At 49.7% G+C, this 22059-nt stretch overlaps 1 protein-coding gene across 1 annotated transcript; it reads right to left on the bottom strand.

The window, feature by feature from the left end:
* Positions 1-20012: 20012 nt before the first annotated feature.
* Positions 20013-21597, bottom strand: LOC123090620 (probable BOI-related E3 ubiquitin-protein ligase 3). The gene is made up of 2 exons (XM_044511935.1): positions 20874-21597; positions 20013-20766 (listed from the first exon to the last, which is right to left on the bottom strand). The coding sequence occupies exons 1-2, from the start codon at positions 21261-21263 to the stop codon at positions 20224-20226; spliced, it is 933 nt and encodes a 310-aa protein (XP_044367870.1). The 5' UTR covers positions 21264-21597; the 3' UTR covers positions 20013-20223.
* Between the last annotated feature and the right edge of the window lie 462 nt (positions 21598-22059).

Raw genomic sequence — 22059 nt, 5'->3', positions numbered from 1 at the left:
CAGCCAGAGCATGGCTGAATCAGTTGACACCCAACATCATTTACACGTGGGAAGACCTCTCCCGAGTGTTTGTCAGGACGTTCGAAGGAACGTGCAAGCGACCAGCAGGACTGACAGAGCTGCAATCTTGTGTGCAGAAGTCGAATGAGACTCTGAGGGATTACATCCAGAGATGGATCACACTGCATCACACAGTAGAGAATGTATCTGATCACCAGGCAGTTTGCGCCTTCAAGGAGGGCGTAAAATACAGAGAGCTAAGCCTGAAATCGGTCGAACTAGAGACATGTCTCTGAGTCGAATGATGGAAATAGCCACCAAATATGCCAATGGTGAGGAAGAGGATCGGCTCCGGAGCGGCAAGCACAAATCAGTCACCCAGGACACCGGAGGCGGAAATTCTAGTCGGAAGCAAAAGCGTAAAGCCGAGCCAGCCGCTCCTGGAGAAGCCTTGGCCCTGAATCAAGGAAAGTTCAAGGGGAATCCCAAGGGGCCTTGGAACCCCAAGAAAGTAAAAGATAAAGAAGGAAATGCGTGATGGATTTACCATGTCACATCCACACCAAGAAAGATGAAGAAGGTAACTTCATTTACCCTAAGCATACCACTCGACAGTGTCGACTCCTGATACAACAATTCCAAGGGAAGCAGTCCAAGGACAAAGAAAAAGAGTCGGACAAGGTTGAGGACAAGGAGGACAGTGACGAGGAATATCCGCAGGTCAATTCCACCCTGATGATTTTTGCTGACGTTGAGAGCAAAAACTGACTGAAAGTTATAAACCGAGAGGTGAATATGGCTGCTCCGTCAACACCCAATTATCTGAAGTGGTCTCAGACTGCCATTACGTTCGACCAATCTGACCACCCCACGCACATAGCCACCCCCTGGGAGGCAAGCGTTGGTGGTCGACCCAGTCGTTGAGGGCACTCGACTGACCAAAGTGTTGATGGATGGCGGCAGCAGTTTGAATATACTGTACGCTGAGACGCTGAAAGGGATGGGCATCCCGATGTCCAGACTGAGCACAAGCAACATGAGTTTCTATGGAGTCATCCCTGGCAAGAAGGCCACGTCACTCGGCCAGATTGCTCTTGATGTGGTTTTTGGTGATACAAAGAATTTCCGCAAAGAGAAGCTGACATTTGAGGTTGTGGATTTCCAGAGTGCCTACCATGCAATTTTGTGTTGGGGAACGTAGCAGAAATTCAAAATTTTCCTACGTGTCACCAAGATCCATCTATGGAGAAACCAACAACGAGGGGAAGGAGAGTGCATATACATACCCTTGTAGATCGCTAAGCGAAAGCGTTCAAGAGAACGGGGTTGAAGGAGTCGTACTCGTCGTGATCCAAATCACCGGAGATCCTAGTGCCAAACGGACGGCACCTCCGCGTTCAACACACGTATAGCCCGGTGACGTCTCCCATGCCTTGATCCAGCAAGGAGAGAGGGAGAGGTTGAGGAAGACTCCGTCCAGCAGCAGCACAACGGCGTGGTGGTGGTGGAGGAGCGTGGCAATCCTGCAGGGCTTCGCCAAGCACCGCGGGAGAGGAGAAGGGAGAGAGGTAGGGCTGCGCCAGGGAGAGGTCAAAACTCCTGTGTTGGCAGCCCTCAATACCTCAACTATATATAGGGGAGAGGGAGGGGGGTGCGCTCCCTCTAGGGTTTCCACCCCAAGGGGTGCGGCAGCCCCAATCCCATCTAAGGGTGGCGGCCAAGGGGGGGGGAGAGGGGAAACTTGCCCCCAAGTTAGGTGGAAGCACCCCCTCCCCAAACCCTAGGCGCCTTGGGCCCTTGTGGGGGGGCGCACCAGCCCACCTGGGGCTGGTCCCCTCCCACACTTGGCCCATGCAGCCCTCCGGGCCGGTGGCTCCACTTGGTGGACCCCCGGGACCCTCCCGGTGGTCCCGGTACGTTACCGAGAAAACCCGAAACTTTTCCGGTGACCAAAATAGGACTTCCCATATATAAATCTTTACCTCCGGACCATTCCGGAACTCCTCGTGACGTCCGGGGTCTCATCCGGGACTCCGAACAACATTCGGTAACCACATACAAATTTCCTTTATAACCCTAGCATCATCGAACCTTAAGTGTGTAGACCCTACGGGTTCGGGAACCATGCAGACATGACCGAGACGTTCTCCAGTCAATAACAACAGTGGGATCTGGATACCCATGTTGGCTCCCACATGTTCCACAATGATCTCATCGGATGAACCACGATGTCAAGGACTCAATCGATCCCGTATACAATTCCCTTTGTCTAGCGGTATTGTACTTGCCCGAGATTCGATCGTCGGTATACCGATACCTTGTTCAATCTCGTTACCGGCAAGTCTCTTTACTCGTTCCGTAACACATCATCCCGTGATCAACCCCTTGGTCACATTGTGCACATTATTATGATGTCCTACCGAGTGGGCTCATAGATACCTCTCCGTCAACCGGAGTGACAAATCCCAGTCTCGATTCGTGCCAACCCAACAGACACTTTCGGAGATACCTGTAGTGCACCTTTATAGCCACCCAGTTACGTTGTGACGTTTGGTACACCCAAAGCATTCCTACGGTATCCGGGAGTTGCACAATCTCATGGTCTAAGGAAATGATACTTGACATTAGAAAAGCTTTAGCATACGAACTACGATCTTTGTGCTAGGCTTAGGATTGGGTCTTGTCCATCACATCATTCTCCTAATGATGTGATCCCGTTATCAACGACATCCAATGTCCATGGTCAGGAAACCGTAACCATCTATTGATCAACGAGCTAGTCAACTAGAGGCTCACTAGGGACATGGTGTTGTCTATGTACCCACACATGTATCTGAGTTTCCTATCAATACAATTATAGCATGGATAATAAACGATTATCATGAACAAGGAAATATAATAATAACAACTAATTTATCATTGCCTCTAGGGCATATTTCCAACAGTCTCCCACTTGCACTAGAGTCAATAATCTAGTTCACATCGCCATGTGATTAACACTGATAGGTCACATCGCCATGTGACCAACATCCAAAGAGTTTACTAGTGTCTTAAACTAGTTCACATCACCATGTGATTAAGTCTCAATGAGTTCTGGGGTTTGATCATGTTTTGCTTGTGAGAGAGGTTTTAGTCAACGGGTCTGTAACATTCAGATCCGTATGTACTTCGCAATTCTCTATGTCATATTGTAAATGCTGCTTCCACGCTCCACTTGAAGCTATTCCAAATGGTTGCTCCACTATACGTATCCGGTTTGCTACTCAGAGTCATTCGGATAGGTGTTAAAGCTTGCATCGACGTAACCCTTTACGCCGAACTCTTTATCACCTCCATAATCGAGAAACATGCCCTTATTTACTCCAAGGACAATTTTGACCGCTGTCCAATGATCCATTCCTAGATCATTCTTGTACCCCTTGACTGACTCATGGCAAGGCACACTTCCGGTGCGGTACACAGCATAGCATACTATAGAGCCTACGTCTGAAACATAGGGGACGGCCTTCGTCCTTTGTCTCTCTTCTGCCGTGGTCGAGCTTTAACTCTTAACTTCATACCTTACAACTCAGACAAGAACTCCTTCTTTCACTGATCCATCTTGAACTCCTCCAAGATCACGTCAACGTATGTGCTCATTTGAAAGTATTATTAAGCATTTTGATCTATCTTATAGATCTTGACGCTTATTGTTCAAGTAGCCTAATCCAGGTTTTCTAATTGAAAAACACTTTTCAAATAACCCTACATGCTTTCCAGAAATTCTACATCATTTCTGATCAACAATATGTCAACAACATATACTCATCAGAAATTCTATAGTGCTCCCACTCTTCTTTGGAAATACAAGTTTCTCATAAACTTTGTATAAACCCAAAATCTTTGATCATCTTATAAAAGTGCATATTCCAACTCTGAGATGCTTACTCCAGTACATGGAAGGATCGCTGGAGCTACCATACCTTTTAGCATCCTTAGGATCGACGAAACCTTTCTGATTGTATCACATACAACCTTTCCTTACGAAGACTGGTAAGGAAACTCGTTTTGACATCCATCTGCTAGATTTCATAAATGTAGCTAATGCTAACATGATTCCGACGGACTTAAGCATCGCTACGGATGAGAAAATCTCATTGTAGTCAACTCCTTGAACTTGTGAAAAACTCTTCGCCACAAGTTGAGCTTCATAGACGGTGACATTACCGTCCATGTCCGTCTTCTTCTTAAAGATCCATTTATCTCAATGGCTTGCCGATCATTGGGCAAGTCCACCAAAGTCCATGCTTTGTTCTGATACATGGATCCTATCTCGGATTTCATGGCTCCTAACCATTTGTTGGAATTTGGCCCCACCATCGCTTCTCCATAGCTCATAGGTTCATTGTTGTCTAGCAACATGACCTTCAAGACAGGATCACCGTACCACTCCGAAGCAGTACGCGTCCTTGTCGTCCTACGAGGTTCGGTAGTGACTTGATCCGAAGCTTCATGATCAATATCATAAGCTTCCACTTCAATTGGTGTAGGTGCCACGGGAACAACTTCCTGTGCCCTGCTACACACTGGTTGAAGTGATGGTTCAATAACCTCATCAAGTCTCCACTATCCTCCCACTCAATTCTCGAGATAAACCTTTCCTCGAGAAAGGACCCGATTCAAGAAACAATCCATATTGCTTTCAGATCTGAATTAGGAGGTATACCCAACAGTTTTGGGTGTCCTATGAAGATGCATTTTATCCGCTTTGGGTTCAAGCTTATCAACCTGAAACTTTTCCACATAAGCGTCACAGCCCCAAACTTTTAAGAAAGGACAACTTAGGTTTCTCCAAACCATAGTTCAAACGGTGTCGTCTCAACGGAATTACGTGGTGCCCTATAAAGTGAGTGCGGTTGTCTCTGATGCCTAACCCATGAACGATAGTGGTAATTCGATAAGAGACATCATGGTATGCACCATATCCAATAGGGTGCAACTATGATGTTCGGACAAACCATCACACTATGGTGTTCCAGGCGGTATTGGTTGTGAAACAATTTCCACAATGTCTTAATTGTGTGCCAAAGCTTGTAACTCAGATACTCATCTCTATGATCATATCATAGACATTTTATCCTCTTGTCACAATGATCTTCAACTTCACTCTGAAATTACTTGAACCATTCAATAATTCAGACTTGTGTTTCATCAAGTAAATATACTCAACATCTACTCGAATCATCTGTGAAGTAAGAACATAACGATATTCACTGCATGCCTCAGCACTCATTGGACTGCACACATCCAAATGTGTTACTTCCAACAAGTTGCTATCTTGTTCCATCTCACTGAAACCGAGGCTTTTCAGTCATCTTGCCCATGTGGTATGATTTGCATATCTCAAGTGATTCAAAATCAAGTGAGTCCAAACGATCCATCTGCATGGAGTTTCTTCATGCGTATACACCAATAGACATGGTTCGCATGTCTCAAACTTTTCAAAAACGAGTGAGTCCAAAGATCCATCAACATGGAGCTTCTTCATGCGTTTTACACCAATATGACTTACATGGCAGTGCCACAAGTAAGTGGTACTATCATTACTATCTTATATCTTTTGGCATGAAAATGTGTATCACTACGATCGAGATTCAATAAACCATTCTTTTAGGTGCAAGACCATTGAAGGTATTATTCAAATAAACAGAGTAACCATTATTCTCCTTAAATGAATAACCGTATTGCGATAGACATAGTCCAATCATGTCTATGCTCAACGCAAACACTAAATCTCGATGATAGAGGGAGCGTGCGATGCTTGATCACATCAACCTTGGAAACACTTCCAACACATATCGTCAGCTCACCTTTAGCTAGTCTCCGTTTATTCCGTAGCCTTTTATTTCGAGTTACTAACACTTAGCGACCGAACCGGCATCTAATACCCTGGTGCTACTAGGAGTACTAGTAAAGTACACATTAACATAATGTATATCCAATATACTTCTATCGACCTTGCCAGCCTTCTCATCTACCAAGTATCTAGGGTAATCCTGCTCCAGTGGCTGTTCCCCTTATTACAGAAGCACTTAGTCTCGGGTTTAGGTTCAACCTCGGGTTTCTTCACTAGAGCAGCAGCTGATTTTCCATTTCATGAAGTATCCCTTCTTGCCCTTGCCCTTCTTGAAACTAGCGGTTTCACCAACCATCAATAATTGATGCTCCTTCTTGATTTCTACTTTCGCGGTGTCAAATATCGCGAATACCTCAAGGATCATCATCTCTATCCCTGATATGTTATAGTTCATCATGAAGCTCTAGCATCTTGGTGGCAATGACTTTGGAGAAACATCACTATCTCGTCTGGAAGATCAACTCCCACTCGATTCAAGTGATTGTTGCACTCAGACAATCTGAGCACAAGCTCAACGATTGAGCTTTTCTCCCTTACTTTGCAGGCTAAGAAAATCGTCGGAGGTCTTATACCTCTTGACATGGGCACAAGCCTGAAATCCCAATTTCAGCCCTCGAAACATCTCATATGTTCCGCGATGTTTCGAAAACGTCTTTGGTGCCTCAACTCTAAACCGTTTAACTGAACTATCATGTAGTTATCTAAACGTGTATGTCCGATGTTCGCAACATCCACAAACGATGTTTGGGGTTCAGCACACTGAGCGGTGCATTAAGGACATAAGCTTTCTACTGTCCGCATAATCGCTACTGTGAACTTTCAACTATATTTTCTCTAGGAACATATCTAAACAGTGGAACTAAAGCGCGAGCTTATGACATAATTTGCAAAGATCTTTTGACTATATTCAGGATAATTAAGTTCATCTCATGAACTCCCACTCAGATAGACATCCCTCTAGTCATCTAAGTGATTACATGATCCGAGTCAACTAGGCCGTGTCCGATCATCACGTGAGATGGACTAGTCATCATCGGTGAACATCTTCATGTTGATCGTATCTACTATACGACTCATGCTCGACCTTTCGGTCTCTTGTGTTCCGAGGCCATGTATGTACATGCTAGGCTCGTCAAGTTAACCTAAGTGTTTCGCGTGTGTAAATCTGGCTCACACCCGTTGTATGTGAACGTAAGAATCTATCACACCCGATCATCACGTGGTGCTTCGAAACGACGAACTTTCGCAACGGTGCACAGTTAGGGGGAACACTTTCTTGAAATTTTAATGAGGGATCATCTTATTTACTACCGTCGTTCTAAGCAAATAAGATGTATAAACATGATAAACATCACATGCAATCAAAAAGTGACATGATATGGCCAATATCATTTTGCTCCTTTTGATCTCCATCTTCGGGGCTCCATGATCATCATCGTCACCGGCATGAGACCATGATCTCCATCATCATGATCTCCATCATCGTGTCTTCATGAAGTTGTCTCGCCAACTATTACTTCTACTACTATGGCTACCGGTTAGCAATAGAGTAAAGTAATTACATGGGATTGTATAATGACACGCAAGTCATACAATAAATAAAGACAACTCCTATGGCTCCTGCCAGTTGTCATACTCATCGACATGCAAGTCGTGATTCCTATTACAAGAACATGATCAATATCATACATCACATATATTCATCACATTCTTCTTGGCCATATCACATCACATAGCATACCCTGCAAAAACAAGTTAGACGTCCTCTAATTGTTGTTTGCATGTTTTACGTGGCTGCTACGGGTTTCTAGCAAGAACGTTTCTTACCTATGAAAAACCACAACATGATATGTCAATTGCTATTTACCCTTCATAAGGACCCTTTTCATCGAATCCGTTCCGACTAAAGTGGGAGAGACTGGCACCCGCTAGCCACCTTATGCACCAAGTGCATGTCAGTCAGTGGAACCTGTCTCACATAAGTGTACGTGTAAGGTCGGTCCGGGCCGCTTCATCCCACAATACCGTCGAAACAAGATTGGACTAGTAACGGTAAGCATATTGAACAAAATCAACGCCCACAACTACTTTGTGTTCTACTCGTGCAAAGAATCTACGCAATAGACCTAGCTCATGATGCCACTGTTGGGGAACGTAGCAGAAATTCAAAAATTTCCTACGTGTCACCAAGATCCATCTATGGAGAAACCAGCAACGAGGGGAAGGAGAGTGCATCTACATACCCTTGTAGATCGCTAAGCGTAAGCGTTCAAGAGAACGGGGTTGAAGGAGTCGTACTCGTTGTGATCCAAATCACCGGAGATCCTAGTGCCGAACGGACGGCACCTCCGCGTTCAACACACGTACAGCCCGGTGACGTCTCCCATGCCTTGATCCAGCAAGGAGAGAGGGAGAGGTTGAGGAAGACTCCGTCCAGCAGCAGCACAATGGCGTGGTGGTGGTGGAGGAGCGTGGCAATCCTGCAGGGCTTCGCCAAGCACCGCGGGAGAGGAGAAGGGAGAGAGGTAGGGCTGCGCCAGGGAGAGGTCAAAACTCCTGTGTTGGCAGCCCTCAATACCTCAACTATATATAGGGGAGAGGGAGGGGGTGCGCCCCCTCTAGGGTTTCCACCCCAAGGGGTGCGGCAGCCCCAATCCCATCTAAGGGTGGCGGCCAAGGGGGGAGAGGGGAAACTTGCCCCCAAGTTAGGTGGAAGCACCCCCTCCCCAAACCCTAGGCGCCTTGGGCCCTTGTGGGGGGGCGCACCAGCCCACCTGGGGCTGGTCCCCTCCCACACTTGGCCCATGCAGCCCTCCGGGGCCGGTGGCCCCACTTGGTGGACCCCCGGGACCCTCCCGGTGGTCTCGGTACGTTACCGATAAAACCCGAAACTTTTCCGGTGACCAAAATAGGACTTCCCATATATAAATCTTTACCTCCGGACCATTCCGGAACTCCTCATGACGTCCGGGATCTCATCCGGGACTCTGAACAACATTCGGTAACCACATACAAATTTCCTTTATAACCCTAGCGTCATCGAACCTTAAGTGTGTAGACCCTACGGGTTCGGGAACCATGCAGACATGACCGAGACGTTCTCCGGTCAATAACCAACAACGGGATCTGGATACCCATGTTGGCTCCCACATGTTCCACGATGATCTCATCGGATGAACCACGATGTCAAGGACTCAATCGATCCCGTATACAATTCCCTTTATCTAGCGGTATTGTACTTGCCCGAGATTCGATCGTCGGTATACCGATACCTTGTTCAATCTCGTTACTGGCAAGTCTCTTTACTCGTTCTGTAACACATCATCCCGTGATCAACCCCTTGGTCACATTGTGCACATTATGATGATGTCCTACCGAGTGGGCCCAGAGATACCTCTCCGTCAACCGGAGTGACAAATCCCAGTCTCGATTCGTGCCAACCCAACAGACACTTTCGGAGATACCTGTAGTGCACCTTTATAGCCACCCAGTTACGTTGTGACGTTTGGTACACCCAAAGCATTCCTACGGTATCCGGGAGTTGCACAATCTCATGGTCTAAGGAAATGATACTTGACATTAGAAAAGCTTTAGCATACGAACTACGATCTTTGTGTTAGGCTTAGGATTGGGTCTTGTCCATCACATCATTCTCCTAATGATGTGATCCCGTTATCAACGACATCCAATGTCCATGGTCAGGAAACCGTAACCATCTATTGATCAACGAGCTAGTCAACTAGAGACTCACTAGGGACATGGTGTTGTCTATGTACCCACACATGTATCTGAGTTTCCTATCAATACAATTATAGCATGGATAATAAACGATTATCATGAACAAGGAAATATAATAATAACAACTAATTTATCATTGCCTCTAGGGCATATTTCCAACATTTTGGGCAGGCGAGCTTATGCACGTTTTATGGCTCGACCATGTTACGTGTACCTCAAACTAAAGATGCCTGGCCCTAAAGGCGTGATCACTGTCACTGGTAACCGCAAGAAGGCAGAAGAGTGCTTCCAGAAAGGCTCAAAGATCGCAGATGCTCAGATGGTGGCAGAAGAGTGGCAGGAACACCAGAGGAATGCAGACCCGAGTGATTTGTTGCGAGGCAAAAAGCCTGCTACAGAATCAGCGTTCCATTCGTCCGGTGAGACAAAACCCGTTCACATCCACCCGACCGACCCTAACGCTGCTCCGACTCATATCTCCACAACACTCGACCCCAAATAGGAAGAAGCGCTCATCCAGTTCCTCCGTGAGAACTGGGACATCTTTGCATGGAAACCTTCTGACATGTCGGGTGTACCCAGGGGACTGGTTGAGCATCGTCTGCAAGTCGATTCAAAGGCAAAACCTGTGAAGGAACATCTGCGATGGTTCGCCGTCCAGAAAAGGAAGGCTATTGGTGAAGAAGTGGCTCGGCTCCTAGCAGCAGAGTTTATCCGAGAGATTTACCACTCCGAGTGGCTCGTCAATGTCATCATGGTCCCCAAAAAGGACAATTCACTTCGCATGTGCATTGATTTTAAGCATATCAATCGGGCCTGCCCGAAAGATTATTTTCCTCTTCCCCGCATCGACCAGATAGTCGACACGACTGCGGGATGTGAGCGACTGTCTTTCTTAGACGCTTATTCCGGGTACCATCAGATCCGTCTGTTTGGACCCGATGAGATCAAAATAGCTTTCATCACCCCATTCGGGTGCTTCTGTCATGTCACCATGCCATCCGACCTCAAGAATGCCGGAGCCACGTTCATGAGGATGATTCAAAAGTGTTTGCTCACTCAAATCAGTCGGAATGTGGAAGCGTACATGGATGACATTGTGGTCAAGTCACGGAAAGGTTCCGACCTGCTGACTGACCTTGCTGAAACATTTGCCAACCTCAGGAGGTACGATATCAAGATTAACCCATCCAAGTGCACATTTGGAGTTCCTGGTGGAAAGTTACTCAGTTTTCTCGTTTCCGAACAAGAAATCGATGCAAACCCAGAGAAAGTAGGCACTATTCTCCGAATGAAACGACCTGTGCGTGTGCACGATGTTCAGAAGCTTACTGGTTGCTTGGCCGCTTTAAGTTGATTCATCTCTCGTCTCGGTGAGAAGGCGTTACCTCTTTACCGACTGATGAAGAAGTCAGACAAGTTCGAGTGGACTCCTGAAGCTGACGCAGCGTTTGCAGAGCTGAAAACCCTGCTTTCCACCCAGCCGGTGCTCGCTGCCCCGATCAGCAAAGAGCCTTTGCTGCTTTACATTGCAGCCACAGGACAAGTCGTCAGTACTGTACTTACGGTCGAGCGGGAAGAAGAAGAGAAAGCCTTCAAAGTTCAGCGCCCAGTATATTAGATTTCCGAAGTGCTTACCCCATCCAAGCAACGATGCCCTCACTATCAGAAGCTTGTATATGGGATTTATATGACCACGAAGAAAGTTGCTCACTACTTCTCTGACCATATCATCACAGTCGTCAACGACGCCCGCTTATCAGAGATTCTGCACAACAGAGACGCAACTGGTCGAGTGGCAAAATGGGCGATTGAACTCCTTCCCCTGGATATCAGATTTGAGGCAAAGAAAGCTATCAAGTCCCAAGCAATAGCAGATTTCCTCGCCGAGTGGACTGAACAACAGTTACCGACTCAAGTTCACTCGGAGCACTGGACTATGTTCTTCGATGGATCCAAAATGCTGAATGGTTCCGGTGCCGGGGTAGTGTTGGTTTCCCCCCGAGGAGATAAGCTCAGATATGTACTCCAGATTCACTTTGATTCCTCCAACAATGAAGCAGAATACGAAGCACTCTTGTACGGGTTGCGTATGGCCATTTCACTCGGCATCCGTTGCCTCATGGTCTACGGTGACTCGGACTTGGTGGTCAACCAAGTGATGAAGGAGTGGGATGTCAGAAGCCCAGCCATGACTGGTTACTGCAATGTAGTCAGAAAGTTGGAGAAGAAATTTGAGGGATTAGAGCTCCATCACGTCCCCCGACTGAAAAATCAAGCAGCCGATGACTTGGCAAAGATAGGCTCAAAAAGAGAAGCCATTCCGAGTGGCGTGTTTTTGGAGCATGTTCACACGCCGTCGGTTCAAGAAGATCCTTTCACTGAGGAAGCCCCACAGCCAAAAAGTGCCACAGATCCGAGTGAAGTCGAGGTCCTAGCTATGGTCGACTTAATCATGGAAGTTCTGGTCATCACTCCCGACTGGACAGTGCCCTATATCGCCTATATCCTGAGGAAAGAGCTCCCAGAGAATGAAGAAGAGACTCGGGAGATCGTCCGCCGATCCAAAGCCTTTACTGTCATGAGGGGACAATTGTACAGGGAGAGCGCGACTGGGGTCAGCCAGAAATCCATAACACCGAAAGAGGGTCGAATGATTCTCAATGACATCCACTCGGGGACCTGTGGCCATCATGCGTCCTCTCGAACCATCGTGGCTAAAGCATACCGAGCGGGTTTTTACTGGCCCAGAGCAAATGAAATGGCAAAAGAGATAGTTGACAGATGCAAAGGTTGTCAGTTCTACTCCAACATGTCACATAAACCTTCCTCAGCCTTGAAGACCATCCCGATCGTCTGGCCTTTCACTGTTTGGGGTTTGGATATGGTTGGACCGCTGAGGACTGGCAGGAGTGGCTTCACCCATGTACTGGTGGCAGTCGACAAGTTCACCAAGTGGATTGAGGCCAAGCCCATTAAATATCTTGATGGAGGCACTGCCATCAGCTTCATCCGAGAATTAATATTCAGATATGGAGTTCCGCATAGTATCATCACTGATAATGGGTCAAACTTCGACTCCGATCAGTTCAAAGCTTTCTGTGCTTCTCAAGGCACACGAGTCGACTATGCTTCAGTCGCCCACCCTCAGTCGAATGGACAAGCAGAAAGAGCAAACGACCTGATTCTCAAAGGACTGAAACCTCGGTTGATGCGCGACCTTAAGCACGCAGCAGGCGCGTGGGTCGACGAACTTTCATCAGTTCTTTGGGGATTGAGGACTACTCCGAATCGGTCGACTGGGAGACTCCGTTCTTTCTGGTCTACGAAGCTGAAGCAGTTCTGCCGAGCGACCTGCTTCACAATGCGCCGCGAGTCGAGCTCTACTCTGAAGCCGAAGCAGAACTAGCCCGGCAGGATGCAGTCGACCTCCTAGAAGAGGAAAGAGAGATGGCCATGATCCGATCGACCATCTATCAGCAAGACTTGCGTCGATTCTATGCCAGAAACGTGAAGAGCCAAGCCTTCCAAGAAGGAGACTTGGTCCTCCGAGTCGACCAACAGAAACCGCACAAACTCGCCCCTACTTGGGAAGGCCCCTTCATTGTTACCAAAGTTCTCCACAACGGAGCATACCGCCTTTACAACGTCGATCGCCAGATTGACGAGCCACGAGCCTGGAATGCGGACCTACTCCGCCCCTTTTATACTTAAGTTTTCACTCGGATGAGTTGTAATAAAAGTACTTCTGTAGTGTATTCATCAAAGACAAGAGTTTCATAATTTTCTCAGTGATTGTTATTGCTTTTGTTCTCATAAATCTGTCCCCCAGTGGGTGGCTTAGCTGCGAACTCGTTTCGCCTAAGTTTGTTAAAAAAAATCTTACCGAGTGGTAAGACAGCCTTCCACTCGGAGGCTTAGCCGCGAATCCGTTTCGCCTAAGTTAAACAAAATCCTACCGAGTGGTAAGCCAGCCTTCCACTCGGGGGCTTAGCTGCAGCCCAGTGCTCGTCTAAGTTTTTGAAAATCCTACCGAGTGATAAGCCAGCCTTCCACTCGGGGGCTTAGTTGCAGCCCAGTGCTCGCCTAAGTTTTTGAAAATCCTACCGAGTGGTAAGCCAGCCTTCCACTCGGGGGCTTAGCTGCAACCCAGTGCTCGCCTAAGTTTTTAAAAATCCTACCGAGTGGTAAGCCAGCCTTCCACTCAGAGGCTTAGCTGCAACCTAGTGTTCGCCTAAGTATAAAAGATAATGTACGCTTCTTAAGGAGGACGAGGCGCAGGGCGACCCCTGCTTCCTCCTTCTGAGCTACGCCACAAATACAACGTGCGTTCCGCAAGGAGGACGAAGCGCAGGTCGACTGCTACCTTCTCCTCCAAAGCCGCGCCACGAAAATCCTACCGAGTGGAGAGCAAACCTCCCACTCGGGGGCTTAGCTGCAGCCCAGTGCTCGCCTAAGTTTCTAAAAATCCTACCGAGTGGAGAGCAAACCTCCCACTCGGGGGCTTAGCTGCAACCCAGTGCTCGCCTAAGTTTCTAAAACTCCTACCGAGTGGAGAGCAAACCTCCCACTTGGGGGCTTAGCTGCAGCCCAGTGCTCGCCTAAGTTTCTAAAAATCCTACCGAGTGGAGAACAAACCCCCCACCCGGGGGCTTAGCTGCAGCCCAGTGCTCGCCTAAGTTTCTAAAAATCCTACCGAGTGGAGAGCAAACCTCCCACTCGGGGGCTTAGCTGTAGCCCAGTGCTCGCCTAAGTTTCTAAATCCTACCGAATGGAGAGCAAACCTCCCACTCGAGGGCTTAGCTGTAGCCCAGTGCTCGCCTAAGTTTCGAAAATCCGGTCGAGTGGAGAACAAGTCCCCCACTCGGAGGCACAAGTCAATTGCAATTTGTGCTTCTTTCCTACCTGCAAAAGAGCATTACAGACACTAGTATATATTCCAGCCCAAGGAAGATGGCTGTTCGAAAGCAGAAGAAAAGGTATTTCAACGGCAAACCAAGTTCGGATAACGTCCTACGGATCCAGAAGTGCTCAGGCATCAAGCCTGTTAAGGTTTATCGGTTACAAAAATCACTCGGCATTCCGAGGCAAATTCAAACCATCAAGCATAGAAGTTTTTTACCCCTCCTGCGGAGGGCTCGAAGGCGCAACAAACTCGTCCAGGTCGATCCCATCTGCGATCCGAGTGGCAGCAGCGATAAAGGTCTCCATGAAAGAACGGAAGTCATGCTTCCTGGTGTTGGCCACCTTGAGAGACACCAGCTTGTCTTCTCTCGCTTCCTTGCCGTGGACGCGGACTAAGGACAGAGCGACGTCAGCACCACACCTGGCAGAAGATTTCTTCCATTCTTGCACTCGACTTGGAACTTCGTTCAGTCGAGTCATCAGTGACTCAAGGTCGTTCTGAAGCGTTTCTTCTGGCCAGAGTGATGTGTCGATGCGCGACGTTGCAGCCTTCAGTCTTCCAAGGTAGTCGACCACTGCAGCAACGCGAGACTCGAGGCGGAGCACATTCATAGCGGTTTCATCTTTCACCGGAGAGTTGATGGGATCCAAGCCAGTCTCCACTCGACTAGTCTCCTCTTCAAAGTTTTGGCAGAATTCTGTGGACACGATTCAAGGATAAGCTAATGGTCCTACAGCAAGTCAGTAATTACCAGTCGGATATAAGAGGTTACCTTCGAGCATGAGGAATAGCTTCTTGGCGAGTCCTCCCAGATAAACCTCCAAGTCATTCTTCTTTCCCGCCAGTTCACCAGCTTTGTCGCTCAGGACCATATTGGCATTCTTCAGTCGAGTGACTTCCAGGTTGGCCACGTCGAGAGGAGCTTTCAGATTAGTGTTTTCCTCTTCAAGTTTGCTGACAGAAGCCAACTTCTCTTCTGCAAGTTTTGTCTTGTCCAAAGCCGTTTTCTGCGCCTCGGCGAGGTTAAGGTCCTTCTTCTTCAGAGCATCCTTCAGTTTTTCTGCAAAAATCACAATAAGATCATACTCAGAGACAGGCAAGAAGCAAAGACAGTCGTCAAGATTCTCATCAAACATACCTTTTGCCTCCTCCTTCGACTTCGTGAAATTTTCTTGGACAAGCTTCAGGTCAAGTTCAAGCTGGATATGCTTGTTCTCCAACTCGGTATAACGAGAAACGAGGTCACAAGATTTCTACGAAAGTTTAGTCGACAAACATCAAAGATAGATCACTTCCGAGTGACTAAGAGAAAAATCGTAATATTTCTAAGACTACAGCTGAATCTAAACATTCAACTGTAGTCTCGGGGACTACACCCAGTGGGTGAACTCAGCGTGCCCCCACTAGTTCTATCAGCTAGACTCAGAGTCGATCAGTCGACCGGAAGCAGCTAACTGCCAGCAGTTAGACCAAAAAAAATGAAGAATTATTCAGACCATAGCCGACTGCTAGCAGTCGACCACGGTCTCGGGGGCTACACCCAGTGGGTGCACTCAGCGTGCCCCCACCGGTTCCATGATCCCACTCGACCAGTTCGAGTGATACAAGTAAAAGTGAGAAATTTCAAGACACAAAGACTACAGTCGACTGCCAGCAGTCCACCGTAGTCCCGGGGACTACACCCAGTGGGTGCACTCAGCGTGCCCCCACTAATCCTGACATTCCAATTGACACACCCAGTGGGTGCATGACAAACATTAAGATTTTCAGTCGGTGTCCGACTAACCTGGACATTGCTCTGAAGAGCCGAACTCGCATCATAAGCTGCTTGGCTGGCGGTTCGAATCACTTTCACCTGCTCCATCATGATCCCTGCTTGACGAATGGCTTCTTTGGCAGCGCTCGCTTGGTCCTCCGGGACATGGTACGTGGAGAAGAGAGAAGGTGGATCAACACTCGACGACGAAGGGCGGGCAACCGTCAACGGCTCCGCAAAGGACACGGTAGCCCGAGCAACATTGCTCCCCTCCGGAATCAGCGGTTCAGGTGCTGACACAACCTAAGCAGCCTTGCCAACAGTCGCCTTCCTGCTCCTCCTCTGCCTCAGTGGTGCTTCATCGTCATCGTTAGGGAGTTCGGTGATAACGCTAGGTGGAGCTGCAGAAGAAGTTCAAAGTCAAAAATAAAGATCCAATCGACCGAAAGCGAAACTGCGCAGATCATACCAAGATGAGAAGTAGCAGCATCTTCCATTTCTTGATCCTCATGCCTGGCTGAAGTTTCAGAAGTAGCAGGACTGCGATTTCCAAAAATCAGTCGGTCAGTGATTGAGTCGACCAAGAATATATCCATGTTAAAAGGAAAAACATGAGTTATGCTGTTACCCAGAAACGGTCAGAATCTCCATCCTCATCTTCGGTAGGGCCTTCGCCGGTTTTGTCGGGGCCGCTCGGGATTGCTTCGACGCCTTCTCAGTCGGCGCCGGTGAAGTCGTCCGAGGGCGTTTCGTCGATTGACCAGCAGACACGACTCCCTTGCCGCGTTCGACCGCAGGGTGGTGGGCGAGCTTGGACCTTCTTTCAGAACGGGGAGGCACAACTTCCTCCTCCTCTTCCTCCTCATCGGAGCCTGCATCTTCGTCACCCTCATCACCATCCGATTCCCACTCCTCTTGACTTTCACCTCCACTTCCTTCCTCCTCCTCGGCCTGCGCTTGCGCCCCGTTGGGCATCGAATACAACTCAGTGGTCTCCTGAAAGACAACAAGCAAGACAAAAGTCGATCAACTGGCCCGCGATGAAACAGAACGGACGGAACGTGAGTACAATCGGAGAAAAGTGATCATACCTTGTCTGCCTCATAAGATTGGTCGAGTGGCGGGATCCTCCTGGCTCCACGAGGGTTGTCCTTGTTTCCTGTGATGGCAGTCATCCACCTCTCCAGTGTGGCATCGTCGACCTCCTCTGGGTGGACCTGAGTGGTGTCTTCAGTACCAGAATACAACCACATCGGGTGGCCCCGGTACTGGAGTGGTTGGATGCGCCGCCGAAGGAAAACCTCCAGAAGATCCATGCCAGTCACACCGTCGCGAATCAACTGGACTACCCGCTCCATCAGCATTTTTTGAGCCTTCTCCTCCGAAACTATTTTCAGAGATGATGGCTTGTTCACTCGACTCATAGAAAAGGGAGGGAGCCCAGTCGACTGCCCTGGCGTCGGCTGGTCTTGCCAGTAGAACCAGGTCGACTGCCACCCTCTGACTGACTCGGGAAGGGTCATAGCCGGGAAAGCACTCTTACTCCTCATCTGGACCCCAAGACCCCCACAAATCTGGATTACCTGAGTTCTCTCGTCATTTGGGTTGGCCTTTTTCACCGTCTGAGAGCGACAAGTGAATATGTGTTTGAAGAGGCCCCAGTGCGGCCGACAACCCAAGAAGTTTTCACACAAAGATACAAAAGCGGCGAGATAGGCAATGGAATTGGGTGTAAAGTGGTGAAGCTGAGCCCCAAAGAAATTCAGAAACCCTCGAAAGAAAGGATGCGACGGCAGAGAGAACCCACGATCTACATGAGTTTCTAAGAGGACACACTCACCCTCCTGAGGCTGCGGCTGCCACTCCGTCCCCGGGAGCCTCGCCGCCCCGTGCGCAATCAGGCCTTCATTGGCCAGGTCGTCGAGATCCTTTTGGGTGATGGTCGAGCGGATCCAATCACCCTGGATCCAACCTTGCGGCAGACGGGACCACGACGAGGATCCGCCTCGACTGGTCGCTCTCCCCTTCACCTTCGCCGTTGCCTTCTTCGCCCGCTCCAAAGCCGCCGTCCTCTCCTTCACCATTGTCGCCGACGAGGATGGAGCGGAGCAGCGGTGTTGAGCAGTTGGCGAACGCAGCGGGGGAATCTAGAGACGAGGTAGGGGAAAATGAGGGAGCACTGTTCAAAAACCTCCGCCCGGTCCCTTATATGGAGTCGCTTCCGAGTGGCTGACGGGTAGGCCCGGGCAATCCTGTCAAATCCCGAAACAGTCGCACATGCGATACGTGGCGAAAAAGGCGGCGCGGGAATCGAGGCGTCTCTGCCTTATCCCATCCGAGTACCGCGGTCTTCTCCGCTTCGCGCGCTTCCCAAAATTCAGATCCCACTAAATCCGCTAACCGCAGGGCAACTTGTCAGAAGGAAGATCTCCTGCGATCCGTCGCTCGGAAATCTCCAAGTTCATAAAGTTCACTCGACAGATATGAAGAATGGATCAAGGCGACTGAAAGAAAGTTGACATCCTCACTTGAAAGTCATTGATCCAGAGCAAAACACCTTTACAACATCAGGAAACAGGTCGGAAAATTTGCCAACTCCTTCCTCACTCAAACCTCGATCCATTCGGGGGCTAATGATGAAGTCATGTACCTAGGGTAGGGTCATGGACCTGTCCAAGGTATCCTCCCCAAGGACATCTTTTAAGAAGAAGCCGTCTTCCATTCGACCAAGAGGAACTCCACTCAACGGACTAGAAGACACTCGACGAACATGAAGACACTCGACCATGAAGACTCACTCGACCACCAGGAGTTCAAGATCTACTCTGTATCCAAACGGTCTGTAATTAAGTAGTCTTTATGGTCATGCTGACACTTTATGTAAGGCGTTACCAGTAACACCGGACCTTAATGTACTTTAACCCTCCGCTACGTGGGCTGGCTGGGGTCTTGGCGTCCTCTATATAAGCCACCCCCTCCACTGGTAGAAGGGTTCGCACCCCTGTAACTCTCACACATATAATCCAGTCGACCGCCTCCGGGCTCCGAGACTTTGGGCTGTTACTTCTTCCGAGAAGGGCCTGAACTCGTAAAACACTTGTGTGCACAACTACTCCATAGCTAGGATCTTACCTCTCCTTAGTACCCCCCTACACTACTGTCAGACTTAGAACCACGACACTGGGGACAACTTAGCTTAAATCGGAATCTGGTTCACATCTCCCTTTTGCTAGACCTAAGCTTAAACCTAGCCAACCTATCGCCACATGCGCCGCTAGGAAACAAACACCTTCTTTCTCCCTCATGAATGCAATTCAATGGCCTTCCCTATAGTCGTTTGTGTGAATTTAGGCAACAAACCTTTTGCCAGTCGAGCAAATTTTCTATAAATTCAAATCAAACTTTGGACCATTGGATCTGAATCCGGCTCTATCTTCACCCCGCTTCCTAGTTGTCCAGATCTCTAAACCCTAACACTAGTCAATCCATCAATTTCTCAAACGCGCCGCCGGGCGTAGCCATCCACCCATGTCTCGAACGCGACGACAAGCGGCGCTCGCCCTCTTCACTTTTTCGCTCATCTCTCGCCCCTCCACCATAGGCGTAGTCTCGTAGATGTCATCTCCTTGTCGCTAATGTCTCCACGCGCCTGATTACGCCATCTCCCATCACTCACCTAAGTCGTCGCAAATCCCCTTGGTTGCAGCCGATATATCTTGTTCAAATTCTAATCTATGTATTTAATTTCAAGCATTGATATGCAACACTACTACGGACTGTTTTTTTGTTCTTGTTGAACAACTGATCCAACAGTTTGAGCAAAAAGCTAAACTGAACAAAAGAAGGGGAACCAAAAAAAAAAGGATGAAGAAAATAAAACTAAGAAAGAAAAGTCGAGCCTACTCTAAAACTATTCCCCCGGCATCATCACGAAAAGTTGACGCAGACGCTGCCGTTCTTGGCGCATCCGCACGACGGGCACGCCTGCGCCGAGGCCGCGCACGGCGCGCACACGCAGAGGTGCCGGCACGGCAGCAGCAGCACGACGGCCGCGCCGTCGCCGCACCCCTTGCACCTTCCGACTCCCGTCGGGGCCGGCGTGCCCACCTCGGCCTCCTCCTCCTCCGCGCAGACGGGCGCCTGGTTCTCCCCCCAGCAGCACGACTCGGCGTCGTCCTGGTCCTGGCCGTCTCCGCCGCCGCGGACCGCCTGCGCGTCGAGCACCCGCTGCAGGTCGGCGCGGAGCACGCTGGCGGCGGCGTCGTGGGACTGCGCGACGTCGCGCCACATCTGCGCCTCCATGTAGAGGCTCCGGAGGCGCTCCTCCAGCGCCCAGTTCATGCCCCTGACCCGCTCGATCTCGTCGTCCTTGGCCTTGAGCCTCTTCGCCGCCCTGGCCTCCACGGCGGAGACGATGAGCCGCAGGTGGCTCCGCCGCTGCTCCGCCAGAGCAGCCCACATCTTTCTCGCCTGCATCATGCATCCACCATCTCCGGTTAACAACAAACAAACAAACAAAAGCCAGAGAGAAAAGCCTGATCAAACGCGGCGGTTAATTTGATGATCACGGGACTCACATGTCTGTGCAGGATGTGGTCGACGGCGACGGCCTGCTGCTGCGCGTGGGCCGCAAGGACTTGGCCGAGCACCGACGAGGACGCCCCCTCGTCGACGCGCCTCCGCTTGTTGCCGGAGGTCATTTCCTGGGCGCCGTCGCCCTTTCTCAGCAGATCGACCGCGGCCAGCGCCAGCAACTCCGAGTACCGGTCCGCGGCCGACATCGTCGGGGGCGGCGGCGTGAAGACGTCCGCGTACGGCTGGCACCCAAGCTGCTGGCCCGTCGCGCCGGCGCCGTAGCAAGGCCCAGTCATAACGGCGGTGGGGGCGCCCGGCCGGCCGGCGAGCTGGTGGTGGCCGCCGCCGGTGGCGAGCAGCATGTGGCGCAGGCGCTGCAGGTCCACCGCCATGGCGGTCTGCTCCTGGGCGGCACGCACTGGCAGGCCGCCTATATACACACGCAGGCGATCGAGGAGCCAAGGGAAGGCGATGGCGATGAGTTAGTGAGATGCGGGAGGAGCAGTGGGAGGCGAGGTCATGGACGGATCGCGCGGCGATGGATGGATGGGCAGCGCGGCCGGGGTGGCGAGGAAAGAAACTCAGAAAGAAGCAAGGAGGTCCGTCCCGTCCGTCGTCGGATGGCAGGCAGCCGAGTATTTATGGTGCGTGACCGGGCGGGGTGGGTTTTGGTTGGCGTCCACGTTTCATGGCCTGGCCTTGGCGTCGAGTGAGAGGAGGAGAAAGCAACTGACGATGAGATCGACCCCCCGATTATATATCCTTCTCGTTTTCAGGGCCGATTTCCTTTTATTTATGCCTTCCGTTTCCTTCAATCAACCTCCCTCCCCCCCTTTAATAATTCGGAGCACTCCTGGCTACTACTCCTCCTACGTACAAACCAAGAATATATGCACAAGACGCGTGCATATACGCGAAAATATATGCGTATACGGGGTCGAGTCCATGGGTTGATTTTGCATGCAAAAGGAGACCAGATCATCGTTTAAGTTAGTACGTCGTGGCGCCAAATCAGCAGGCGTCGTTGGGGCCGATTTGATCGATCTGCCGCACGAATCTTGAGGTGTAAGGAAACCCAGATCGAAGAGAACAAAATAAATTACGTACTCTGGTCTCCCCTCTGGACTTGGTAAAAAGCCGGAGTTAGCGGAGGGCGATTCGGAGGAGGAGGAGGAAACTGCATGCATG

This window comes from Triticum aestivum, chromosome 4B, assembly GCF_018294505.1.
Source record: "Triticum aestivum cultivar Chinese Spring chromosome 4B, IWGSC CS RefSeq v2.1, whole genome shotgun sequence".
In the NCBI taxonomy this organism is placed as follows: domain Eukaryota; kingdom Viridiplantae; phylum Streptophyta; class Magnoliopsida; order Poales; family Poaceae; genus Triticum; species Triticum aestivum.
The sequence above is the reverse complement of the archived record's forward strand: the minus strand, read 5'-3'. Positions and strand labels throughout refer to the sequence as shown.